The 26550-nt window shown below is 37.4% G+C and overlaps 2 protein-coding genes and 2 non-coding genes across 5 annotated transcripts; all 4 read left to right on the top strand.

The window, feature by feature from the left end:
- Nucleotides 1-4579: 4579 nt before the first annotated feature.
- Trnan-guu (transfer RNA asparagine (anticodon GUU)) lies at nt 4580-4653 on the top strand. The gene has a single exon. It is a non-coding gene; the product is annotated as a tRNA-Asn (tRNA).
- An 888-nt stretch (nt 4654-5541) lies between these two features.
- Nucleotides 5542-5631, top strand: Trnay-gua (transfer RNA tyrosine (anticodon GUA)). Its single transcript is given in 2 exon segments — nt 5542-5578; nt 5596-5631. It is a non-coding gene; the product is annotated as a tRNA-Tyr (tRNA).
- Nucleotides 5632-9385: 3754 nt separating this feature from the next.
- On the top strand, nt 9386-11130 carry LOC133525299 (uncharacterized). The gene is made up of 2 exons (XM_061861586.1): nt 9386-10168; nt 10910-11130. Exons 1-2 carry the CDS (start codon nt 9461-9463, stop codon nt 11126-11128), a joined length of 927 nt encoding a protein of 308 aa, XP_061717570.1. The 5' UTR covers nt 9386-9460; the 3' UTR covers nt 11129-11130.
- Nucleotides 11131-21563: 10433 nt separating this feature from the next.
- Nucleotides 21564-26183, top strand: LOC133525125 (uncharacterized protein K02A2.6-like). Of its 2 annotated transcripts, none has more exons than XM_061861378.1 (2): nt 21564-22570; nt 26072-26183. In XM_061861378.1, exons 1-2 carry the CDS (start codon nt 21747-21749, stop codon nt 26082-26084), a joined length of 837 nt encoding a protein of 278 aa, XP_061717362.1. In that variant the 5' UTR covers nt 21564-21746; the 3' UTR covers nt 26085-26183. The 2 variants fall into 2 exon arrangements, with proteins under 2 accessions (XP_061717362.1, XP_061717363.1); XM_061861379.1 differs by lacking the exon at nt 21564-22570 and adding an exon at nt 24144-24869.
- The last annotated feature ends 367 nt before the right edge of the window (nt 26184-26550 follow it).

The following is a 26550-nucleotide window of genomic DNA, read 5'->3' as shown; positions in this document are numbered from 1 at the left end:
ACATGTTAAACTACTTAATTAGAGGACCTGTAATGACCATATTTTTATAAATATTGAATTTAAAATATCGTTTCGCACACGTCACGTGACCAAACTCGAAACGTCATTGAACATTCTGATGACGTCACAACTCTCGGATTGACACTGTTGACAGTTAGGCGATACACAACAAATGACAAATATCAGTTGACAGTTCGTATCTTCTACGTGTGTATGTAGTTATGTGTCAAACCGTAAACTGTGACGTCACACTATTTTCAAAGAGGGTTTTGGGTGCGAAAGCATCTGTCAAAATATATTTTGTTAATTTAACATATTTAAAGCCGTTTTTAGTATAAAAGTTAAATTTTAGGGCAACTTTTAGTCAGTATAGAACGTAATATAAGCGTTTCAAAAAATTGGAAACGACCCTATTGTTTCAGCCCGATTCAAACTTTAAGATACCTAAAACATTTGCTAAATATACGATATGGATTAGATATGTCAATGTCAAAAGTAACGTTTCTTCAAACAATACCGCCACCTTTAACACTGACTTATCCAATCTATATCGTATAATTTTTTACGTATACATTTTAACGTTTGTCTTAAATGTCAATGTTTTGATTTATGTATGGAGTGTATGGAATTAAAAGCATTGAAGAAGTGACCAGCTTCCAGGTTTAAATAATAGTTATATTCTTGATCATATTTAAAAACTAAAATGTCCTATAAACTTTTTTGGAATTCGCCTAATTTCAAAGTTAAAGTCACTTACAAAAAAGCGGCCAAGTGCTAGTCGGACTCGCCCATGAAGGGTTCCGTACTATTTATGACGTATAAAAAAACTACTTACTAGATCTCGTTCAAACCAATTTTCAGTGGAAGTTTGCATGGTAAAGTACATCATAAGTATATATTTTTTTTAGTTTTACCATTCTGTTATTTTAGAAGTTACAGGGGGAGGGGGACACATTTTACCACTTTGGAAGTGTCTTTCGCGCAAACTATTCAGTTTAGAGATAAAATATATTAGAATCCTCAATATCATTTTTGAAGACCTATCCATTTTTGAGTTTCAGTTCTAAGTATGGAAAACTCCTAAAATTTATTGTTTGTTTTTTTTTTTTTCTATTTTTGTGTGATGAATTTAATGCGGTTCACAGTTCACATCTACTTACCAAGTTTTAACAGTATAGAAAAAAGTGGCTGTGACATAGACGGACAGACAGACATGACGAATCCATACGGGTTCCATTTTTTGCCATTTGGCTACGGAACCCTAAAAAATTACTTAGTGCAAAACACCTTTTTGATGGCGATGCTGCCACTATGGTACCTAGTCCAAATATTGACATTCAAAGAATGACAAGTAACACTTTGCAAAAAATAGGTTTTACAAAAAAAAGTTCATATTCTTTTGAGTTAGTTTTACAAAATAGCGTTAAAATTTTATGTAAAATTTAAATAGATACAAAACATTTAAAAAAAAATGTTTTTTTGAAATTGATCTAGACTCATATAGGTAACATCTTTTCCTTCTTTTAGCCTCAGAAATTCAATGGTCAAAATCTCTCAGGTTCCTCGGGCGCCTTAGTCTAATTAATAGTTAGCTTGGAATTTTTCGTGGCAAAAAACATGGCAATCAGGGGCAAACGTATGATTAAAACATAAAAAATCATTTATAAAAACTAAAAATGTTCAATTAGCCCACTCTTAGGTATAATTATTAACAAATGTTACTGAGGTAACTGTAGTTATCTAATGTGTGTTTAATTCATTATTAAGTAACATCGGCGTTCTGACAAATTGAGGTAAAAACATAAAGATTGCATAAATGTATGTTTTATAATTAACACCTTTTTAATACCGAAATGTCGAAATAACTTACTTGGTTAATTGAATAGGTTCTATCTAGGAATAAAATAATAAATTAGACACGTTTCTGCCGTCAAATGGTAGAACGCTTAAAGTCAAAGAATACAGTTTTGAGAAAAACTCATTTAAAACGCATTTCGGCCTTTGAAACACCTATTTTTTATAAACTTATAACGTTGAAATTTTCACAACATATACCAGGTAACCGTGAATTTTATATAGCCGACTCAAAAACATCTTATAAATTAGTGTATTTATTTAAATACTGGCCACAAAGTGTTTTGCCAATAAGATCTAACAAAAAATAACCTATGGAATTTCTTAGCAAAATGCTGTAACTCCATAGTAACATCATTTTGCCACAATTATTTTCTAGTTGCATCGTTTTGGCCATTAGGTTAATAATTCATAAACCACAACTATACATAAACTGATTTCATTGAAAACAGAAAACATTGTAAGTGTAATTCGTCATTGAATTATTTTACTATAAATTTTAATAAACAATACTAAGTGCTATCATTTTCTCAGTCTCTTGCCGCGTTTCGGCTTGAAAGAAATAAACACGCGTTAACTGTTGTTACATATTTTGGTATGCTCGACTATAGTTGCCACGTTTTGACAGTTGTCTATAGAACCGCTAGTGTAAATTTATTCGATAGCGTGACGTGACGTACGCGTTTGCGTTAAGTCTCATTTTGTACGGGATTTAGAAACAGCGCGCCAAGCAAACTGAAAATCAAACTCCCATACAAAATGAGACTGAAAGCAAAACGCGTACGTCACGTATCACAATCGAATAAATTTACAATAGGCGTACCGAGTTCAGTACCCCTAGTGTAAATTTAATAGACATCATAACGTGACGAACGCGTTTGCGTTAAGTCTAATTTTGTATAGGATTTTGAGTTTCCAAAACGTCCCGCTTGGCGCGCTCTTTCTAAATCCAATACAAAATGAGACTAAACGCAAACGCGTACGTCACGTTTCGAAATCGAATTTATTTACACTAGGGGTACCTACAGGTCTGTTGCAACAAACTGTCTGTCACCGTTAAAGAGTACGATAAATTCTATTATATCGGAAATCTCATAGTTCACTGCTAAGTGGCGTTAGTCTTTCCATCAACTGGTGCAACCGGCCCTTAATCTTAAACGGATATCAAAAATCTAAAAAAGGGGATGGTAGAAGAACATGAAAGGAATCATTTGATCCAAGACAACTTAAAACGCTGTAACTTGAGTTACAGCGTTTTACCATTTAACGACAGGTTTTTGTAACTAAGTATTTTCGTATAAATATTAAGTAGGTAATTATCGATTACTTACATTAATTATTACCTACTCTTCGTTGTTGCGTATGTTATTTATTGACTGCATGCAAAGTGCGTGGCGGGGGAAGTAAAAGTGATGAAAACACCAGTCGTGGCAAAAATGAGAACTTTCGTGGGGCCTACATTTGTTTGACGATTTCGACTGACACATAATTTATAGGAAATAATAGCTTTGCTTTGTTTCGTTTGTAGAACAGTACATATAAGTAGGTGTATATATTACTAACCTATTTTTATATCTAGTTAAGAATATTACTAACAATCTATGGACTTACATGGTTCGAAATAAAGATTCTATTATTAGGTATTGTTTGCGATCCTAACGAAATAACGGTACTTTTTGCATGAAATTCCATTCCGAGAGAAAACGGTTCGACTAATTAAATCTTTACAAGTCACTTTGATTTTGATTTTCGCGTTTTTGAAGATTTTTTTTTGTTTTTTTTTTTTTTTAATTTGAGAAATAAAGGAAAAGTTTTTCATGTGTCAATACCATACAAAAAACGGAAAATGGAAAATATTTAGAAGTGGAAAAACAATTTCTCTGTTTGTATGGACGAGTATACATATACTTCCCTCTTAATGTCCCATACTTGTTAGGCGGTAATTGCCTAACGTAATGCACTTAGATAAATAATAAAATAAATAAATATTATAGGACATTATTACACAAATTGACTAAGTCCCACAGTAAGCTCAATAAGGCTTGTGTTGAGGGTACTTAGACAACGATATATATAATGTATAAATATTTTATAAATACTTAAATACATAGAAAACACCCATGACTCAGGAACAAATATCCATGCTCATCACGCGAATAAATGCCCTTGCCAGGATTTGAACCCGGAACCATCGGCTTATAGGCAGGGTCACTACCCACGAGGCCAGACCGGTCGTCAAAAGAGGAAGAAAGCTAATAAAGAGCATAATAAACAATTACTTATAATAACTATGAAATTGTTGAGTGTCTTCAAGACTCCTTGTACCTAATTAGATCGTAAAAGTAAATAATCGGTTTGAATGTTAATGTACATTATTGTTCGTCTTATAAAAATACAATAATACTCATTACCCACAATCAATAACATCAATATAAATGTGTATCTTAATTAATTGTATTGTAATGAAATGAGTTGCACGTTTTCGTATCGAGTTTCCGCAAGGTTGTATTTCACGCAGTCATGCTGTTCCAAAAGCGACCTTCTCCAATGCAAGTATGGCACATTTTTCAATGACTACAAATACAAAGATAAGGATTTGCGAACGAAACGGTATTCGATATTCGTGATAGTAGGATGGCAGAGTTCACATAATGACGTAACCTCATTCTATAGCTTTATATATGTCAAAGGAACGTAATGGTGAATTTCGACGCAGGGAGCATCTGCCTCCGTGGCGCAATTGGTTAGCGCGTTCGGCTGTTAACCGAAAGGTTGGTGGTTCGAGCCCACCCGGGGGCGTCAGTTTTGCATTTTTTAGTTTTTAGAATCTGGTATAATCCTGCGGTCGGTTTTAAACTGTTTAACCGACTTCAAAAAAAGAGGAGGTTTTCAATTCGTTAGAATGGTATGTCTTTTACATATTTTCAAATATTAATAAGCCACTAATTAAAATCGAATTTGTAACAAGCAGGTTTGCTATAATTTTAGTTTCAGTACATAAGGTGCTACTTTCTCGCTGTAGTGCGATAATTAGCACATTACGTAACTATATCGAAATTTTAAAGGGCTATACTTACTGTAAAACGTTACACAATACATGTGCGAATTTCCTATTTTTCGCACTTGTATCGTAATGTACTATTACCGCACTAACCCCCTTATTCATAAACGTGTACTAAAGTTACGAGGAAAGGGACAAACGATGGTTAGCGGCATCGTAACTTTAGTACACGTTTATGAATAAGGGGTTAAGTATTTACCATTTGTCACATATCGTCGCTATACTTATTAAACCTCGTATCTATATATTAGATATGTATATCGGATACGAGTTTGAGTAAGTATAGCGACAATATTGTCTATTAGGCTCACGGTCCTACATAGTACTAATTATGTGCGATAAAATTCAGATAATTTCCAATCGGAATAGAGTTGTGCTATTATTTGTTTAGTTCAATTTTTAAACGAAGCAAAATCAACTCTATTTCCTACAATATAGGGTCAAATTTCACTGGCAAATACATAGATTTATTACTTATATGCAAGGTACATCGATACTATTCTTCAGCATTTTAAGATTCTTATCTTTCTTGATAATATTTCACATTTTTTCTCGTTTTTCCTTCAAATATTACATTCCAATATACGATTTGTCTTATAACTATAAATTTCGGCCACCCTCCATCACCTTCGATAGCTCAGTTGGTAGAGCGGTGGACTGTAGAGGTAAACGCAGCTGTCATCCATAGGTCGCTGGTTCAAATCCGGCTCGAAGGAATCTTTTTGCTTTTTTTTCCAATGTTGAAATTAATTTTAGTGCTCATTGACCGAAGCTTTATGACCGAGCAAGCTGCTTTCGTATGTCTTTTTATTTTTTACTTTATTTTATTGGTACGTTCGCATGTTCTTTCTCTACAGGTCGCCATTCTCGACCGATTCTCGTGAAATTTTGTAAACAAATTCAGGTGTCTCGTGTGGCGTCGGGCTCACAAGAGATGTGAGCAGCGTGCACTAAGACAGCTCCTATACGTTTGCATTTGTTTAACATGTACGCCCCACGCCCCGGCCCGCTGCACTCTTCAACTCGAGCGTCCACTCAGGCCTTACACTAAGCTTAGCGGTCTTGACACCTAATCTACATCTCGAATATTAAAGTCGGTTAAAAATAAGTCCTACCGCTTGTTTGCAATGAAACACGATAATCAAACATGTCAACTATCTACAAGTAAATTCTGTCTTTGACCTACATTGACTTAATATGGATATGTAAGTTATGTTTTGTTGACATTGAAATCATACAGTTATCAGTAATTATTTATTACATGTAATGTAATTAACATGCTCAGTGTTTGTACAGTCAGATCAAACACTACATAAAGACAATCGGGATAAATACAATTGTGGGATTATTGCGTTAATTGAGTTCGTTTTTAGGGTTCTGTAGTCTACTTAACCCTTATAGTTTCGCCATGTCCGTCTGTCCGTCCGTCCGCGGCTTTTTTCCGTGATCGTTAGTGCTATAAAGCTGCAATTTGGCAAATATACATAAATTATGGATTTTGAAGACCGGTTTGGCCTAGTGGGTAGTGACCCTGCCTACGAAGCTAATGGTCCCGGGTTCAAATCCTGGTAAGGGCATGTATTTGTGTGATGAACATGGATATTTGTTCCTGAGTCATGGGTGTTTTCTATGTATTTAAGTATTTATAAATATTTATATATTATATATATCGTTGTCTAAGTACCCTCAACACAAGCCTTATTGAGCTTACTGTGGGACTTAGTCAATTTGTGTAATGATGTCCTATAATATTTATTTATTTATGGATGGCGACAGAAATTCTTTATTTTTATTTTTCTTCCTTCAACCCAATGGTGCACACCATTATGGTTTTAATAACGAATATGGGTCTCCAACAACCATTTTTTGATAAAGTGAATATTTGTGAAAGTGAAAAAATGTGTCGCCACCTCTTACTTTGAACCATGGGTCCAAAAAATATTATAAACATTCAAAACAAAAGCATAACAAGTACTTTCAAATACGAGCCTATTCTGACAGAATGGTAACTACGGAAATACGGAACCTTTTACTGAGCAAGGTCTGACATGCTCTTGGTCGATTTTTTAAGTAAAGTGAATTTACACAATCTTCCGTCGTCTAGTGGTAGAAGTAATAAGAAACGAATCTTAACATACGGCCCGATTCGAAGAATGATTAAGACTCGTTTAAGATCTTTAAAAGATCGATAGCTAAACGACATGTCAAAATTGACGTTTATTACGATTCCGCTGTGATCCCAATAAGTTCTATCTACGATATTTCTAACGTCAAAGTGACATTGGTTGCCCGAATCGAGTTGCTTCTGTCAATTAGGTATACGACATACAAACGATATCTAAATGAGAACTTATCTAAACCAGAACTTATCGTTATCGTATCTCATTCTTCGAATTGGGCCGATTGAGAGCGTTCCGAAATAGACGGAATAAACCCATAATTGACCTGACATTTAGCCCTGTTGACCTTACCTGAGGACCTTACACAAAAGTGACTCAAAAACATTGACATATATATCTAAGGACAGGCCTTACAGGCACTAAGAACGGCGCTAGTTCAGTGGTGTTACTCTCGAATTCGAGCCAATCGTGCAGTCTAACGGAACTAGTTGCGACCAATCGCGCGCGTGGTGCGAATTCATCAACCTGCATCAACCAATCGCGTTGCGACGTTAGAGTGCACGATTGGCTCGAATTCGTGTGCGTGACACCGCTGTACTGGCCCCATTCTTATTGTCCGTAAGGCCCGTCCATATATATGTCAATGCTCAAAAAACTGTCTCAGTATCGACCACCATTCCATCCCTTAACTTGTTCATTTATCAAAAAAGCGGCCAAGTGCGAGTCGGACTCGCCCATGAAGGGTGCGTGTGCGTGTGCGTGTGCGTCTGCGTCTGCGTCTGCGTCTGCGTCTGCGTCTGCGTCTGCGTCTGCGTCTGCGTCTGCGTCTGCGTCTGCGTCTGCGTCTGCGTCTGCGTCTGCGTCTGCGTCTGCGTCTGCGTCTGCGTCTGCGTCTGCGTCTGCGTTTGCGTCTGCGTCTGCGTCTGCGTCTGCGTCTGCGTCTGCGTCTGTGTGTGTCTGTATGTTTTTGTGTGTGTCTGTGTGTGTGTGTGTGTGTGTGTGTGTGTGTGTGTGTGTGTGTGTCTGTGTGTGTCTCTCTCTCTGTGTGTGTGTGTGTGTGTGTTGGTAATTTGTTTTTTTTTTCAGTATTTAAAGATTAGTACTTTTTCCGTTTCCTCGTCTAATTTCGATTTTTACATTTTTAGCCACTCAGTAAGGAGCGTTTTGCAATCTGGGTGTGACTTTGAGTGGATGTCTACTTCTTGATTTATTTTATTATATAAGTAGGCAGACTTCGCGTTAAATTGCGACCTTGCAAAGTGCGATCTTGTACGTGAAGATTTAGCTACATGGATAAATTGGATCGGATACGTCTATTATTTTTGTAGTTAGGGTTATATAGTAATAATTTGTGTGTTTTTTGTGTTGTTTAGTAAGCCACTAGTTTGGAATAACAAGATGGGTTTTTTTTTTTAAAAACATGACTCATAACAGTGAACGTTGTATAAGAAAACAATAAAGTTCAGTACCCCTAGTGTAAATAAATTCGATTTCGAAACGTGACGTACGCGTTTGCGTTTAGTCTCATTATGTATGTGATTTAGAAAGAGCGCGCCAAGCGGGACGTTTTGGAAACTCAAAATCCTATACAAAATGAGACTTAACGCAAACGCGTTCGTCACGTTATGATGTCGATAAAATTTACACTAGGGGTACTGTACACAATATGTTAGCTTGGTATTTTTTCTTTAATTAGGTCGTCTGATATTTCGAAGTGCAAATTTAAGTTGTAAAGGTGAAAAACAAGGAAGGGGGTTCGAGGGAGTTAGAATGCCCGAGGTCATAAAGGGGACGGCCTTATATATATTATTTATTATACTTAAAAGTAAATTAATACCCGGTATAAACGCAACATTTATTAACGTACATTCAATATAAAGGAATTTAAAATGTTATTTAATCTAATTTCTCCTAGTATGATAGAGTCAGACCAAGACAAATCTACAACGATTTAGATAACTTCTATGAAATTATGACGTATAAATAACACTTGCACTGCGTGTGCTATTAAAATCGTTGCAAACTTATATTGGTCTAACTCTATGTACTGTTATGCTTTTCCTTAGCTTCTTAATTTATTAGAAATATCTAATTAATATATTGAACACATTTACTGACAAGAACACGCTAGATGTGTTCAAAAAAAAATTGTTTACTGAATGTTTTTAAATGACTAGTATGTAAGCACTTTGGTACAATACTGTAATGCTTATGTATGCTGAAAATAAACTAACAAATAAAAAAAAATTGTATTGGAAATGGGTCGCTTGGTACTGAAAGTGTTAATGCATACAGTTAACTACTAATTTGATTAAAGTAGCACTTATAATAATTGTCATTATTTATTTTTAAAGATACCTAAACTACTTCAAGTCATAGTAACAAGTGTAAACAGCCCGTGAGCGGTCTAGACCCATTATTAATAATGAATATCGAACTGAAGCCTATGAGTATACATATCTTAACAGAAAACATTTTTGGTATCTACAAAAACATTAGCAGACTCAGCAAGATAAAAAAAACAATTGCTTTAACTATAATTTCCATCGAAATATCTATGTGTTTATACGTTATTTATACCGAATTGAATAATTTCAAATATGCATATTTTACGTGCGTGATTCAGTTATATTCTATTATTTCTATTTTGTTGTCCTGCTACTATTCGAAAGCTTATATGAAATTTTTAAATTGTTTAAATTCCAACGATATACTCGTTGATTTTCTAAATGACAATATATATTCCAAACGTTTGGCTTCACATTTTAAAATTGGCCTCCTGCGATTATGGTCATACATATTCTTTTATTTTTTGATGGTAATTACTTCCAAAATCTTCGACGTAAACATTGCGCTCCGTAGAGGGGAAGATGTGATGATCATTTTCGGCAGAGCCTTAAGTGTGCTCCGTTTACATGTTGAACTAAATTTTATATGCTATATATTCCATAGTATATCTGAACAACTGCAATGCATTACACGATCTGTTGTTGAAAGAACTTCATATTATTGTGAAGAAACCGACGCAATACAAGAAATAAATTTAAAGAAATGGCTCCAAAATTATATAAATATCAAAAAATGTACCGTGATCTTTAATAAAATACTTGGAATACAGGTATATCTTCAGTTTCACTGACATTTTGATATTTTTGAAATGCTGTTTATTTCAATGTGTATTTACTTATATTACAGATGGCTTCATCGTTTTGTATCATCGCGTTACGTTATATTAAGATATGCTATACTGTGGTAGCGTATGATCTCACAGTAGGTGTCTTCATCATTAGTGTGAAATAAAGCTGTGTTTGATATTTTCTTATCGTGCTATTTTCTTTCAAGGCTCATGACAATGTTTTTGGAACAGTACCGTTTTTCTTTGGGGTGTTGTTTTCTATATGGATAACATCTGCAACAGCACAGGCAGCGCAGGATGTACAAAAAAGCGCCAACGATCTGACGCGTTGTTTAAAGCTACTTTTCGTACTAGAACAAGCGGACGAACATTCAGGTTAGATTATCGCTTATCATTTAAAAAAAAAAGCGCTGGTGGCCTAGCGGTAAGAGCGTGCGACTTGCAATCCGGAGGTCGCGGGTTCAAACCCCGGCCGTACCAATGAGTTTTTCGGAACTTATGTACGTAATATCATTTGATATTTATTTACCAGTCGCTTTTCGGTGAAGGAAAACATCGTGAGGAAACCGGACTAATCCCAACAAGGCCTAGTTTACCCCCTGGGTTGGAAGGTCAGATGGCAGTCGCTTTCGTAAAAACTAGTGCCCACGCCAAATCTTGGGATTAGTTGTCAAGCGGACCCCAGGCTCCCATGAGCCGTGGCAAAATGCCGGGACAACGCGAGGAAGAAGATTTTAAGTTTTTTTTTTGCATAAAAAAACACTGTTTAATGTTTTAAACATTACAGATGACAAGAAGCTAAAGGTAGTAAAAGAACTTTTGCGAATTGTTACAACAAGACCAATAGAAGTTAAAGCATTTGGTGGTATAGTTGTCAACATGACACTCATTCCGGCGTGCCTCACCGTCGTCGGGTGCTACACTGTGGTCGCTCTCCAGTTCAATAATGTCGTATAAAGCGTGGCCCGTGGCGATGTGAGATCCACGCAACGCGACGACGCGACGTCTTCCGCTCCAAAAAAGTCGAGTAAAGTAAAATAATTATATTTCTTGGTATTTACTATCAGAACTGTGGCGATCTAAAATTAAAACTTAATGAATTACGATTGAATTTCTCTAATTTCTAATTATGATTCCATTCAGGATGCAGATATCGTCACCGGTGATTAGATTTTTTTTTCAACCTAAATCTGCAAACCTCACTCATATTCTTTGTTGGTGCAATAAAGAATATTTACTAACTTACTTACTCACTCAAACAGACTTGCGGTGTTGTTTAATTACAGTTATGAATCACATTCATGTCAAATAACTTTTAATAGGGCTTTTAACCACCGAAGCAGCGCAGAATGTGCACAACAATGTAAACTCTGAAGCGTTGCTTAAATGTACTTTTTGTATAGTTGTTAGATTTGTAGCTGGCCCCCAACGGCTTATATATCAAATATCAAATATCAAACATTTATTCAGCAAATAGGCCACAGGGACACTTTTACATGTCCATTTTTACAAACAATAAATTAAAAAAAAAAACAATTACAAATATCGAATCTATGAAATAATAAATACTTTATTAGAGATGTATACTGTCTCTAAATGTCAAATTACACAAAAAAAACTATGATAAAAAAATAAAACCATAAAATACTAAAATTCTTTAGAGATGTATAAGTCTCTAAGTGTCAGAGATAAAATATAAAAATATATATTAAATTATCCTTAGAGATGTAGAGGGTCGCCAAGGCTTGAATTCTTATATAAATAATTAAAAGACAAAAAAATTAAAACAGACAAGAACCGAATGAAGTGTCTCACGTTAATGTCACTCAAAAGTAAAGTTACATACTTTAACATAACCTGTACCCCGTGTAAGCTTAAACAGACCGGTCTCCACAAACAGCACCCGTTCACGAGTATGACGTGTATCTCAGCCATCGCCTCCCTCAACCTTCATTCGGGAAAGTGGCGACCCGATCAACGACGCCACCGTAAGTAAAGACTTTTAAGCGAGCATGACATGTTCAAGCTGCCGGGTTGTATTAATATAAATATAATAAAAAAAATTGTGAGATACAACATTTGTGCTTGTAAGTTACATTAAAGACGGCATAGCGCCACATAAACGCGACTACATATTATTCATAAGGAGTGCCTACCTATAAAACTAAATTATAAATTTAAATTGACTTAGAGATGTACAGGTCTCTAAGTGTCCAAATCATTAAAATAGGTATTAAAATAAAATGAAATTTAAAATAAAATAAAATCTTAGAGGTGTATAAGGTCTCTAAGTGTCCAAAACTAAAATAATACAATCAAACGAGAACATGATGTTCTCTTGTGTCAGTTCTACTGGACGCTAGTATGGTTATTTCACAGGAAGAAAACGAAAACACTATTACTGACATTTTTATCATACTATCAAGATCAAGCTACTGGCTTAAAGGCATCCTTATCATCTATGAAATCATTCACAGCATAATACGCCTTACTTAACAAAGAGCTCTTAACGTGTGACTTAAATTTGTTAAGAGGCAAATTCACTATATCAGTGGGAACTTTGTTATAAAAACGTGTACAGTTCCCGACGAAAGACGTACTAACCTTACGGAGGCGGTGGGCGGGCACAGCAAGTTTATGCTTGTTTCTAGTGTTATAGTTATGGATATCACTGTTAAGCTTGAATTCGTTAATGTTTTTCCGAACATACATAATATTCTCAAGTATGTATTGAGATGCAACGGTAAGAATGCTTGCATCTTTAAATTTCTCTCTTAGGGATACTCGAGCGCCCAGTCCATAGATGGAACGTACAGCTCGCTTTTGCAGTACAAATATTGTCTGAATGTCTGCCGCTTTTCCCCACAACAGAATTCCATACGACATAACACTATGGAAGTAACTAAAGTAAACCAGCCTGGCCGTCTCTACGTTTGTTAGCTGTCTGATTCTCCTCACTGCATAGGCTGCTGAACTAAGTTTGCCGGCTAAAGTGGCTATATGTGCATGCCATTGCAGTTTTGAGTCTAAAGTGACTCCCAGGAAAACAGTTCGATCTTCAAATTCCAGCGTATCACCTTTTATTTTAATCTTGCTGTTATTTACCTGCTTGACGTTAGGTAGCGTAAATTTGATGCATTTGGTTTTCTTTGCGTTCAAAAGCAAATTGTTTGCCGTAAACCAGTTTAATACGGTAGATAGCGCGTCATTAATGCTCTCGAATCTATTTTCCTTTCTGTTCACTTTAAATATAAGGGAAGTGTCATCTGCAAACAACACTATATCATGTCTTTCTTGCACAACTTTTGGTAGGTCATTGATGTATACCAAAAACAGGAAGGGGCCAAGAATTGAACCTTGCGGCACTCCGAGGGCTACCGGGGACCCAGCCGATTGAGTTCCATTAATAACTACTCGCTGAGTTCTATTCGAAAGGTACGATGAGACAAGGTCAAGGGCACTAGCTTTTATCCCATAGTGGCTTAATTTTCTCTTTAAATTTTCGTGATCAACGCAATCAAATGCCTTCGACAGATCACAGAAAATTCCAATAGCATCTTGAGCTTTTTCCCAAGCGTCAAAGATGTGTTTTAGAAGTACCACACCGGCGTCAGTAGTTGATCGACCTCTGGTAAAACCAAATTGATTGCTATCAAGCAGTTTATTTCTGTTGAAATGTGACGATAGTTGATTTAGAATAAGTTTCTCGAACACTTTGCTTAATGCCGGTAGTATTGAAATAGGTCTAAAGTTTGTGGAGTCGGTTCTTGTTCCTGATTTAAACAACGGGATAATTTTGCTATGTTTCATAATATCTGGAAAAATTCCAGCATCAATGCATCTGTTGAAAATCTCAGCTAAGTATGGTGCAATCGATTCAATAATGGAATGTAATACTTTGACTGACAGACCCCATAGGTCTTCTGTTTTCTTTATATTTAATGACCTAAAAGTCTTAAGAACTATGTTCGGAGTGACATACGAAAATTTGAAAATTTCTGTACATTCCGCCACATTTGTCTTCAAAATTTCTTCAGCGACGTCTGGCGATGAATTAAGAGACTTTGTTGTTTCTACCGGTATATTCGAGAAAAACCGCTCAAAATGATGATATCCTTTGTCCATTGTTAACTAAAACGGCGTGTTCCACTACTTGCAAAAAAAAGGGCCCGGTCACTTTAATTACAACTCCTATGGTAATTGAAATAAGATTCAAAATGAACAAATGAAAAAATAATTTGCGAGTTCTTGTGTGGTCCCTATACGGTTACTGAGTGCCGGCGAGTCGAACGCTACCGAACCAGCCTAAAATGTGTCCTCGATATGCGTAACAAAGGCACGTTATCGGAGAGCACACCTACACTGGCTTGTTGAGCGTTAGACTAGCCCGCGCTCAAGTGCCAATTAGAATTATACGACCCTTTTTTCAGCAGGTAGTGCTGTGGTACGCGCCGTTTTAGTTAATAATAGATAATGGATAAGCCGTTGAGGGCCAGCTATAAATCTAACGACTATACTAGAACAAGCAAACAATTTTTTTTACTCACACAATAAACATTTTAATCATTTCAGATGCAAAGAAGCTAAGATAGTAAAGGATAGTAAAACAACTTTTGCAAATGGTTACAACGTGACCAATCAATGTAAAAGCTTTTGGTGGTATTGACACTAGGGATTGCAGTACTGGTACTGTTTAAAATAACCGGGATTTCGCGGTTTTTACAATTTAGATTTCCCGGTATATTCGGTACCTACTTACGGAACTGCCTTTAAAAATCAGTTTTTACCTTAATTTTCAGTGAAAGAGCGTAAAACGACCATAAATCTTTCTTTAAACATTGGCAAAATATAAAAAGTACCATAGTGAAAGTAAACACACTTCTTTTTAGGGTTCCGTACCTAAAGAGTCAAACGGGACCCTATTACTGAAAGTCCGTCCGTTTGTCACCAGGCTGTATTTCATGAACTGTGAAAGTTAGCCAGTTGAAATCTCTACAGATTATGTATTTCTGTTGCCGCTATAATAACAAATACTAAAAACAGAATAAAATAAATATTTTTCCAATCTCGAGGACCTCGAGGTCCTCATCCAATCACCGAAGTTAAACAACGTCGGGCGGGGTCAGTACTTGGATGGGTGACCGTTTTTATAGATAATGGTACGGAACCCTTCCTGTGCGAGTCCGACTCGCACTTGGCCGATTTTTTAAGATAATATATTATGTTTCTTTGAGAGGGAAGTATACCATGTGATTTTCCATATAAAAAGAGAAAACGTTTTTCCGCTTCTAAATATTTCCCATTCTTCATGTTTTTTTTTAGTATGTTATTGCCACAATGAAAAACTAGGTTTATGGGATTTCCTTTTTAGGGTTCTGTAGCCAAATGGCAAAAAACGGAACCCTTATAGATTCGTCATGTCCGTCTGTCTGTCCGTTTATTTTTTCAAAATTTGCGGTTTTGTGTAAAATTGGTTGATATATAACGATGTTGTTGAAAAAATACACGCTGGCTAGGAGCTTTAATCGAAAACGCTGCCTAATCCGTTTGAGCTATAACAACACAATGTATGGTGGGGTTGTCTCCCTTTCATGGGTCTACAAAAAAGTCCGCGATGTTGAATTCCTATCTTTTAAGGATAATTTACTATATCCATTCTTAACTTCTAGAAAAAGATCACGTAATATGTGGCATTTGCAAAGCTATTTACACGGATACAGTATTAATAATTATCAAATTAAATAGTTAGTTATATTAAGCATTTCATACAGATTACAATGGTCCCTTACACCATACAATTTAAATGAATATTTCAGGAGTAATCTTAAATTAAAGTTTCATTTCGAGCCATATAACTTGTACGAAATGTTAAAGACGCTATCCGCAGTTAGTTCTACTTTTTACCACCTTATGCGCTGGGGTCGCTTTACTTACGCCCATCATGCACTTCGCACGGTCCCAATATTAGTAGAATATAAATGCCTAGTAGTGGAGATAAATTGAAGGGAATTACACGAAATTGAGCACGCGAAATTCAAAAATCGGCCCCCAGGACGTTTAGAGCTTTTACTGTAATCTATGTCAACTACAAAATGCTGTCCAATACAATAATGGTTTCAGGATGTTGTTGGGGCTGCCCCGTTTCTGCAGCGCATCGGGCATGTTTGCACAAGCTCGCACAGATGACTACTATGCCATAATACGGAAGAGGATTTCCTCGTTGCTCTGCAGAGTGCGGGCCAGCTCCAACCCCATCCTGGCTACGGTAGCGGGCCGATACGACTCACCTGTTGTGCGACATTTTGAGGGTATCATGACCGCTACCAGGTGATTGTTTGTTATTGTTGCTGTACTTTTCGCTTTTCTTTTTGTATTTGTTCTACTAACACTTAGTTTTAAACTTTAAATGTTACTAACCATTATGGACCATTGTTGTCTTTTGAAATAAATAAATTAAATTAATGCGATTTTTGTACGAAGGACATTGTATGATTTTCGACTTGGCCTAGTGTATAATGTTAGACAAATACAATATTGTGATTATTAAATAAAACAATATCATGATTGATTGAGAACTCGGTGTATTCTCTCACTCGTCTTTTTCTAGCGTCCGTCACGTGATCGTAGTGCGTTCCAAAACTCATTACTTAACTACGAACATGATACATCTTCCCCCTTATGTGGTAAGTCTGTCTCATAGTCTTTAAGATAAGCTGGAGGGTTAATAATACGTTTAGGTCTTCCTTCACAATTAGCCGAACATCCAGGTTCCATAACCTGCTCCGAACCCATAGGCAACTCCGAATCCCCATCCTCTAAAGGTATAACACATCGTCTAGGCGACCTAACATAATCATCTGATGGGATCTTGGAAGTTGCTGATGGCTTCAATTGCGAAGAGAGTTCCTTCTTAATATAGAACCCTGATCATCTTGGATCAAATAAGACCTGGGCGAACTGTGAAGGCCCACTATTTTGGCTGGCAACCATACATTTTCTCTGCGATACACAACATCTTGCCCTTTTTCTAGATTATAATTATAATGTCTAGCAGTCTTATCATAATTGGTTTTATTTATAATGTTTCTTTTTTCTTGATACTTATCAAAATCAGTGACTACTTTTGGTGCAAGCAATTTGTTGTGTATTGGCAGTGTAGACTTAGTAAAACGACTAAACAACAATTGTGATGGAGAATATGGTGAACCTATCACTGGGCTATTTCTATATTCTAAGATAACAAGATGTATATCTAAATTCTCATCCTTGCATTTTTTTTACATAGTTTTTGCTATACCAACATATTTTTCAACAAAGCCATTCGATTTAGGATACAGCGGGCTAGATGTAACAACAGAGAATTTATACAGTTTTGCAAAGTTTTTAAATTCAATAGAGTTGAATGGCATGTTGTCAGCTCTGAGAATGCTTGGTATACCATGAGTAGCAAATAAGGTTTTTAATATATTTATAACTGTTGTAGCAGTCATGGAATTAACTTTAATTAGATCAAACCACTTAGTATAGTAGTCAGCCACTACTAGATAGTTTTCATTACCATAATTTAGAAAATCACAACCCACTTTATGATATGGGAGTGACGGCGTAGTTTCATCTAATAATAAGGATTCCTTTACTTTTTTAGCACTATATTTTTCACATAAATGACATTTACTTATAGTATCAATGATATTGCTTTTCATGTTTAGCCAAAAGAAAAGTGACTTGGCTCTACCCAGTGTTTTTGTGATACCAAAATGTGAAGAATGTACTCTTTCCAAAACAGTTTTTACAAGAGATGAGGGAACTATAATCCTATGATCTAAATATACAATATTATTTTCAACTACAATGTTATTTTTTAATTTCCAGTAAGGTTTGACAAGATCTGTAACTTTATCAATATTTGTAGGCCAGCCATTATTATAGTATTCTATCAGTTGGGATAGTGCTGCATCTTTACATGTGGCTTCTGTAATCTCTATCAGAAAACTATCACTTACATTCACAGTATGAACAACGCGGTCCAAAGATTGTTCAAGTGTACTAGCATCAGCTTTTGAAGATGCTCTACTTATAGCATCTGCAATCAACATCTGTGAACCCTTAACATAGCGGACATCGATATCATATATATTTAGTTTTAATCTAATTTTTCGTAATCTTTGAGATTCAATGGAATAAATTTCTTTTTTCATTAATGCAACTAATGGTTGGTGATCAGTTTGTACTACAGTATGCCTACCATATATATAATAATGAAATTTTTTACAAGCAAATAAAATGGCTAAAAATTCCTTGTCTATTTGACCATATTCACATTCAGTTTTACTTAGGCTTTTAGATGCAAATGCAACTGGTTGTTTAAATTGCATTAAAACACAGCCTATTGCATTTTTTGAACTATCTGTTTGGATAGTTAAAGGTTGCTTGGGATCAAAATTTCTTAAAACAGGTGGACTAACAAGAATATTTTTAATTTGTTCAATACACTTTTCATGAGTCACTCCCCACTGAAACATAACATCTTTTTTTAAAAGTTCTCTTAGCGGGCTTGTTAATTCGGACAATCTTGGGATGTAATCTCTCATATAATTTACCATGCCCAGAAACCTTTGTAAACTTTGTTTATCAGAGGGTGAGTCATAATCCATTATAGCTTTAACCTTATTTTTATCAGGCATCAAACAACCATTAATTATCTCATGCCCAAAATACTTTACTATTTCAGGGAGATACTGAAATTTTTTAAGATTAAATTTAATATTTAATTCTTGTGCCCTCCTTAAGACTTTTTCTAAAGCCACATCATGTTCCTCTTTTGTTTTTCCATATATTAAAAAATCATCAATGTAAATAAATGTATTTTCAATGTTTTTGAAACAATTTTCACAGTTTTCTTGAAAAATTTCAGCTGAAATGTCTAATCCGAATGGTAAAACATTAAAATTGTATGTGCCAAAGACTGTTGAGAATGTACAAAGCTTTTTACTAGATTCAGAAAGACCAATTTGCCAAAAAGACTCTTTTAAGTCTAGGACCGAGAAATATTTTGCCTCAGATATTTTAGATTTAAGGTCATTTATAGTTGGTATTTCATAATATTTCTTAAGAATACACTTATTTAGAACCCTAGGGTCTAAGCACACACGGATTGCATTTTGGTCTTTCTCAACTATCACAATTCTATTGACCCATTCTGTGGCTTCATCTGTCTTTGAAATGACACCTTTTTGACACAATCGTTCAAGTTCAGACTTAAGTTTTTCTTTTAATTTTAGAGGAATACGATGAGGTGGTTTTGAGATCGGTACAGACCCTTCTTTCAGTAGTATTTGACATTCAGCTGGAAATCTCCCTGGTCCAGTAAATACATTTTGGTACTTTGAAACTAATTCAATTTCCTTGGATCATCTGTAACAATATCATTTTCCAATAGGTCAATTTTATTAATGTATTTTCTTTCAACTAAACCTAGCATTGAACAAGCATCTCTGCCAAGGGTTGGTTGAAATTCTGAATCTGTCACAATAAATTCTATAAAATAGCATTTACTTATTAATTTGACTTCCAACAATATGGAGCCATATACTTTTATTCCTGTATTGTTGTAAGCATAAAGGTTACATTTAGAAGTTTCCAACTTCAGGTTTTTTCTTTGTTTAATAGTTTGATAAATACCCAACGGAATCAAGTTAACATCGGAACCAGAATCTAGCTTGAACTTGACACTCTTGGTGTCTTCTATTAATAATGTTTGTGTCCATTCTTTAGAACGTACCTTCTGAACACTGCCACAATAAAATTCACCATCACTATCTTCCTGATTTTGCAGGCTACTGTCTGCAATAACTTTTACATATCGGCTGCGGCACACTGTTGCATAATGATTGTACCGATTGCACTTTGTACATAATTTGCCTCGAGCCGGACACATTTCGAGTTTACGCTCATGTTGCTCTCCACACCATTTGCATTTTAGTACCATATTATTTTGAACTGGTTTGCTGTTGGATCTTCTGTCAACCACCTTGTCAACCTTGACTTTGCCCTGGACCTCTGCAGCTTGTTGACGTCCTAATTCAGCAAGTCGCAACTTTGTGATTACCGTGTCCAGATCCGCATCGCCTTCTATTACTATTTTCTTCTGCGTATTCAAATCATTGGTACCTAGTACGAGTCGATCGCGAACAGCTTCATCTTCCGCTTCAAATTTACAACTTTTAACTAGCCTCTTTACGTCAGTTAGGAAGCTGTCAAATTGTTCACTTTCCTCCTGCTTTCTGGTGTAAAAAAGGAACCTTGAATGAAGCACATTTTTTTAGGCTCGCAGTATTCTTGGAATTTTTTCATGACATTTTCGAAATTGTTTTTCTCATCTTCCGTCAACGCGAAATTATTGAAAATTTTAATGCCATCCTCCCCGATGACATTTAAAAGTATCGCCACCTTCCTAGCATCTTCACTTTTATCTAAACCGGACGCCACCAAGTATATTTTAAAGTTTTGATCAAATGTTCTCCAATTCTCTGACAGATTTCCGGATACGTTTAGTTTTTCAGGTATGTTAAACATTGACATGATTGATGGAGACTGCGACTGCGCCATGTATAATGTTAGACAAATACAATATTGTGATTATTAAATAAAACAATATCATGATTGATTGAGAACTCGGTGTATTCTGTCACTCGTCTTTTTCTAGCGTCCGTCACGTGATCGTAGTGCGTTCCAAAACTCATTACTTAATTACGAACATGATACACCTAGAATTAAGTAACACACATTTTCTTTAACTCTAGTTATCCTAACCTTCATACAAAGAACTGTACCCCTAGTGTAAATAAATTCGATTTCGAAACGTGACGTACGCGTTTGCGTTTAGTCTCATTTTGTATTGGATTTAGAAAGAGCGCGCCAAGCGGGACGTTTTGGAAACTCAAAATCCTATACAAAATGAGACTAAACGCAAACGCGTTCGTCACGTTATGATGTCGATCAAATTTACACTAGGGGTACTGAACTGACTTTCATCGTAGTTCGTTGCACTTTGGTCGCATATCTACCCCAGTTTTAACTATAATTATGACAGGTATGCTTCGTTTTCACAAATTCTATTTGCAATTTTTGTGATGGGCCTAGTTATCACTTGGTCACTTGGTCCTAGAGATCTGCCGCTTCGAGGCCTCGGTTCAAGAGAGAACATACTAAATTAGTTATTTATTATGAAACGCACGAAACCCTCGAGGTAATTTTAAGTGTTTCGAAATCAGGCATGTAAGATGTTGAAAATTTTCTTGCTATTTGGAAAATACCGCTTTTCAGTGATCTCTTCTATTTACCGGTGTAAAGTCGAACAGCGTAAAACCGGAATTATTTATATTATTGGAATAATGTGGTGTATTTGCATGTGTGCGTCCGCGCGCACACAGGCGCGGCTACTTGTAATGTACAAAAACCAGTAATAAACGAGCATCTATCAGATCCGGTTGTTTCACTAAAGTACTTGTAGATACCTCACTGGCGACGATCCGTGACTTACCCGCGTGTGTATTTAAAATAATTGTTATTTATAATGGCTACTACTTTTATCGGAAATTTAAGTCATTTTGACCATAACACCCAAGAATGGGAAATTTTCAGTAGTCGTTTGAAGCAGTTCATTGTTTTAAACCAAATTAAAGATGATATGAGACAGGCAGTGCTACTGACACATCTGCATGACGATACATACCGGCTGTTGAAGAACCTTGTGTACCCGAGTAAGGTAGAAGAGGTCGGGTACGACGAGTTGTTAAGGGTGCTCGACGGTCATTTTACTCCGAAGAGGTGTACCTTCGCTGATAAGACCAAATTCTACGAGGCTATGCGTGACGTGGGGGAGAGTGTCGAGAAGTGGGCGGCTAGAATCAGAGGACTCGCCGTACACTGCGAGTTTGGAAACTCGCTGGACATGCTGCTGCGGGACAAGTTCGTGCTGGGGCTACGCGCCGGCAAGGAGCGCGAGCGACTCTTCGAGCAGGACGCCACCACGCTCACGCTGGCGAAGGCGATGGAGCTGGCACAGCAGACGGAGTGCGCGCAGAAGGCACGCGCCGATGCAGTGGCCGTGGCCGTGAAGCAGGAGCCGGTGTACCGGGCGGGCGCGCAGCCGTCCGCCGGCCGCCGGGACCCCGAGGCGAGGACCTGCTCGGTGTGCGGTATGAGGAGCCACGACGAGAGTAGGTGCCGATATAAGTCCTACCGGTGCCAGCTGTGTGGTGAAAAGGGACACCTCAAGAAAGTGTGTACTTCCAAGAAGCAGTCCAAGAGTCGTGTGAACAATGTTGAAGCGACAGAGTTCTCGGTAGAAGGTGGGGACTGCGATAATTGCAAGGAGTGTAAACTTCTAAGTTTAAGGTACGTTAATTATAAACCAATATTACTTAATGTATCTATTAATAACCTTGAATTGAACATGGAACTGGACTCGGGCTCCGGTGCTACCATTATTAACGATAAATTATACAGGAAAATATTCCCTAATGTATCATTATATAAAAGTGATTTAAAAATGTGTCTATACAATTATCATAAAATAACGCCAATAGGTTTTTTCGTTGCGAAAGTAAAGTTTATGTTAAAAGACCGATTTTTGAAAATTTATGTTATAGAAAACGGCGGCCCGCCATTATTGGGCCGTGATTTTATGGCGAAGTTTAATTTGTCATTCACTGTAGATAACAAATTTGTTACAGATGTAAAAATTAATCAGAGCTCGAGTGAGGTAACAAGGTTATTAGAACAGTTTAGGAGTTTATTCGAAGAAGGGTTGGGCAAATTTAATAAGTTCAAAGTACACTTGCAATTGAAAGAGAACGTTAAACCTAAGTTTTTCAAACCGCGGTCAGTTCCGTTTGCTCTAAAAAAACGGGTAGAGGAAGAAATCGACCGGCTGGTAGATTTAGGTATACTCGTACCGGTTAATTTTTCTGAATACGCAACGCCTATTGTGCCTGTTTTGAAGGAAAATGGCAAGGTCAAAATTGCAGGCGATTTCTCTGTCACGTTAAATAAAGACATGGTTATCGATAAGTATCCGATGCCGCGTATAGAGGAGGTGTTTGCTAAACTAGGCGGTGGTGAAAGTTACACGAAACTAGACCTTAGCAACGCGTACAATCAGTTCGTTTTGTCTGATAGCTCTCAGGCGCTTACGACCATTAGCACTACAAAAGGTCTTTACAAATATACTAGGCTAGTTTATGGTCTCGCCAACGGCCCGGCTATTTTTCAACGCGCTATGGAGTCACTGTTGGTAGGTATTGACGGAGTCAGCTGTTGGTTGGACGACGTGTGTGTGACGGGACCGACGAACGAGATTCATTTGGCGCGATTGCGAGAGGTTTTGACTAGGTTTAGTGATGCAGGTTTAAAGTTACAGAAAGAGAAATGTGTTTTCTTAGGTAGTAGTGTAACTTATTTAGGCTACGTTATTAATAAAAACGGCTTACGAACGTCTCAAAAAAAGGTGGAAGCTATTCATAAGGCACCAAGGCCGACTAATGTAACGGAGGTAAAGAGTTTTTTAGGACTCGTAAATTATTACCGTAGTTTCATTCCGAACGCATCGAACATGTTAAGTCCGTTACACGAACTACTGCGCGCGGAGGCAAAATGGGAGTGGGGACGTTCACAGGAGGAGGCGTTTCAGGCAGTCAAAAGGGAGTTAGGCTCTGAGCGCGTGTTGGCTCATTTTGACCCGGAGGCTCAGCCAGTGCTCAGTGTGGATGCAGGACCTGGGGGGTTAGGTGCCCTTCTGGCACAACGCGACCCGGCAACCGGTGCCGAGCTCCCACTCGCGTTCGCCTCGCGCTCGCTCAATGCTAGCGAGAGGAACTACAGTCAACTTCAGAAACTTTAATTTAACATAACATCTGTATGTACCATGGAATGCAATTAATAAATGAAATGAAATGAAATGAAAGAAGCCGCGGCCATCATTTTTGGTGTTAAAAAGTTCCACCAGTATCTATATGGCAGGCAAGATCCGTTCATTTTAAAAACCGACCATAGGCCTTTGTTGTCCATTTTCGGCAAAAATAGCGGCATTCCTGTCATGACCGCTTCCCGGCTACAGCGATATGCAATTATTTTATCAGCGTATAATTATAAGGGTCAGTATATAAGCAGTGCGAATAATCTCGTAGCTGATTATTTTTCTCGTGCGCCGTTGCCTAACATGAACAATGATGAGCATAACGAAGATTACGATGACGTGTCTTATTTAAACTTTTTAGACGACAGTGTGACTCCCGTGACAGCTGATAAAATAAGACAAGCTACCGGAAATGACCCTACACTAAAAAAAGTTTTTAGGTATATGAGTCTCGGTTGGCCGCGAAAGATAAGCTGTGCATCTATTGTACCTTATTTTAGATGCAAAGCCGACTTACAAATAGATCATGGTATTCTTTTCCGTGGTCACAGGGTGGTTATTCCGACAATATTTCGAGATCAGCTGTTACGTGAATTACACACCGGACATTTAGGTATTGTCAAGACGAAAAGCATCGCGCGCGGTAAGATGTGGTGGCCTAACATTGATGGCGATATCGAGCGCTGGATCGGCTCATGCGCCGCCTGCGTGGCCGTGCGCGCCGCCCCTCCCCGCGCCGCTCCCGCGCCTTGGCCGCGTCCTCCGTCTGCCTGGTACCGGGTACATATCGATTACATGTCTATTCATCAGAAAGTGTACCTAATTGTCATTGACGCATATAGCAAATGGTTAGAGTGTCTTTTGATGGACAAAGGTACTACTACTCGAGCGCTGATATGTAAACTTAAGGAAATATTTTCCAGATTTGGCGTACCGAATGTCATTGTATCCGACAATGATATTAAAATTAATTCGGCCGAATTTAATTCTTTTTGTGCAATGAATGGCATTCGTTACGTCACTTCTCCAGTTTATCACGCGGCCAGCAATGGTCAGGCCGAAAATTCTGTGAAAACATGTAAAAAGATGATTAAATGTATAGATAAAACAGATAAGTCAAAAGTTGAGGATAAACTAATGGGCTTATTATTCGAGTACCGTAATACTCCCCATTGTTCTACGGGCCAAACTCCAGCGAGTTTGATGATGGGCCGTAATTTAAGATCACGGCTAGATCTTGTGATACCAGATGTTAATAAAACTAAAGACAATATTGACAAATGTGTTATAGACAATTGTAGAAAATTCAATATCGGGGATCAAGTATGGGTTAAATGGTTTACTGAAAAAAAAGAGATCTGGGTTTTAGGCACTATTCAAAATAAAATTGGTAACCGAATGTTTTTGATTTATGTGCATACTAAAAAATCTAAAAATACTGTATGTAGACGCCACGTAGATCAAATGCTTATGTATACAGGTGGTGAATTTGACGTTATTAATGAAACCGAGGATGCCGGGGCTGACGAGGACTCGTGGTCGCCACCGCTCGAGCCGCCGCCAGCTCCGGCTGGTTCCGCGCCCCCGGCGGCGTGCGTGAACCCTCCGCCATCCTCCCTCCGGGCTGACAGTCCCCTACAGGCGGATGTTCAGCCGCGTGACGTAGTGAGCGATGAGTACGATACCGGGCTTTCCGGGGAGGAGGAGGAAGTAGAGGAGCGTGAGGGGTCGCGCGCGCCGGCCGCGGTGGTTCCGGAGGCCGCGGAGGCCGCGGTCGCACCTGCCGCGGAGGTGGCGCCCGCGCCCGCCGACGCACGGTTGCCGCCGCCGCTTCCGACAATTACTAGACCGAATTTAAGGCCTAGAGATAAAAATATTAGTTACAAATGTTAATGTTATTATGTGGTTTAGTTATGTGTGTGTTAGTTATTATACACCTTATGTAGTGTTAAGTACTCATGTATTGTTTATTCTATTGGCAGGTCTTACAATTAACGGTGGAGAAATGTGGTGTATTTGCATGTGTGCGTCCGCGCGCACACAGGCGCGGCTACTTGTAATGTACAAAAACCAGTAATAAACGAGCATCTATCAGATCCGGTTGTTTCACTAAAGTACTTGTAGATACCTCAAATATATAATATAATAATAAGACTTTTATCGCGGTAAGAATGCCGTAGTCATCTTGCTTAGAAACAAAATTGCAGCGGCTTGAAATTTACAGTTTATTTTTCGGTACAGGCCTTATACCCTTAAAGTTGCAAATCACGCAATTTTATATCGGCATTGTCAGGCCCATTGATAATTATTGCTTTACTTTTAATATGTGGTCAGCCGTAAAAGTCATAGTATTTCTTTAAAAAACATGATATTTTTAACCAAAGTATTTTCACCACACCAACTGGTAAAGGCCCTCTTCATTGTTCAAAAACTAATGAGAAAGTTGCATTTTATCCACATG

Source organism: Cydia pomonella, chromosome 14 (assembly GCF_033807575.1).
Source record: "Cydia pomonella isolate Wapato2018A chromosome 14, ilCydPomo1, whole genome shotgun sequence".
NCBI classification, from domain to species: Eukaryota; Metazoa; Arthropoda; class Insecta; order Lepidoptera; family Tortricidae; genus Cydia; species Cydia pomonella.
Note: the sequence above shows the minus strand (reverse complement) of the source record. Positions and strands in the feature narration are given on the sequence as shown.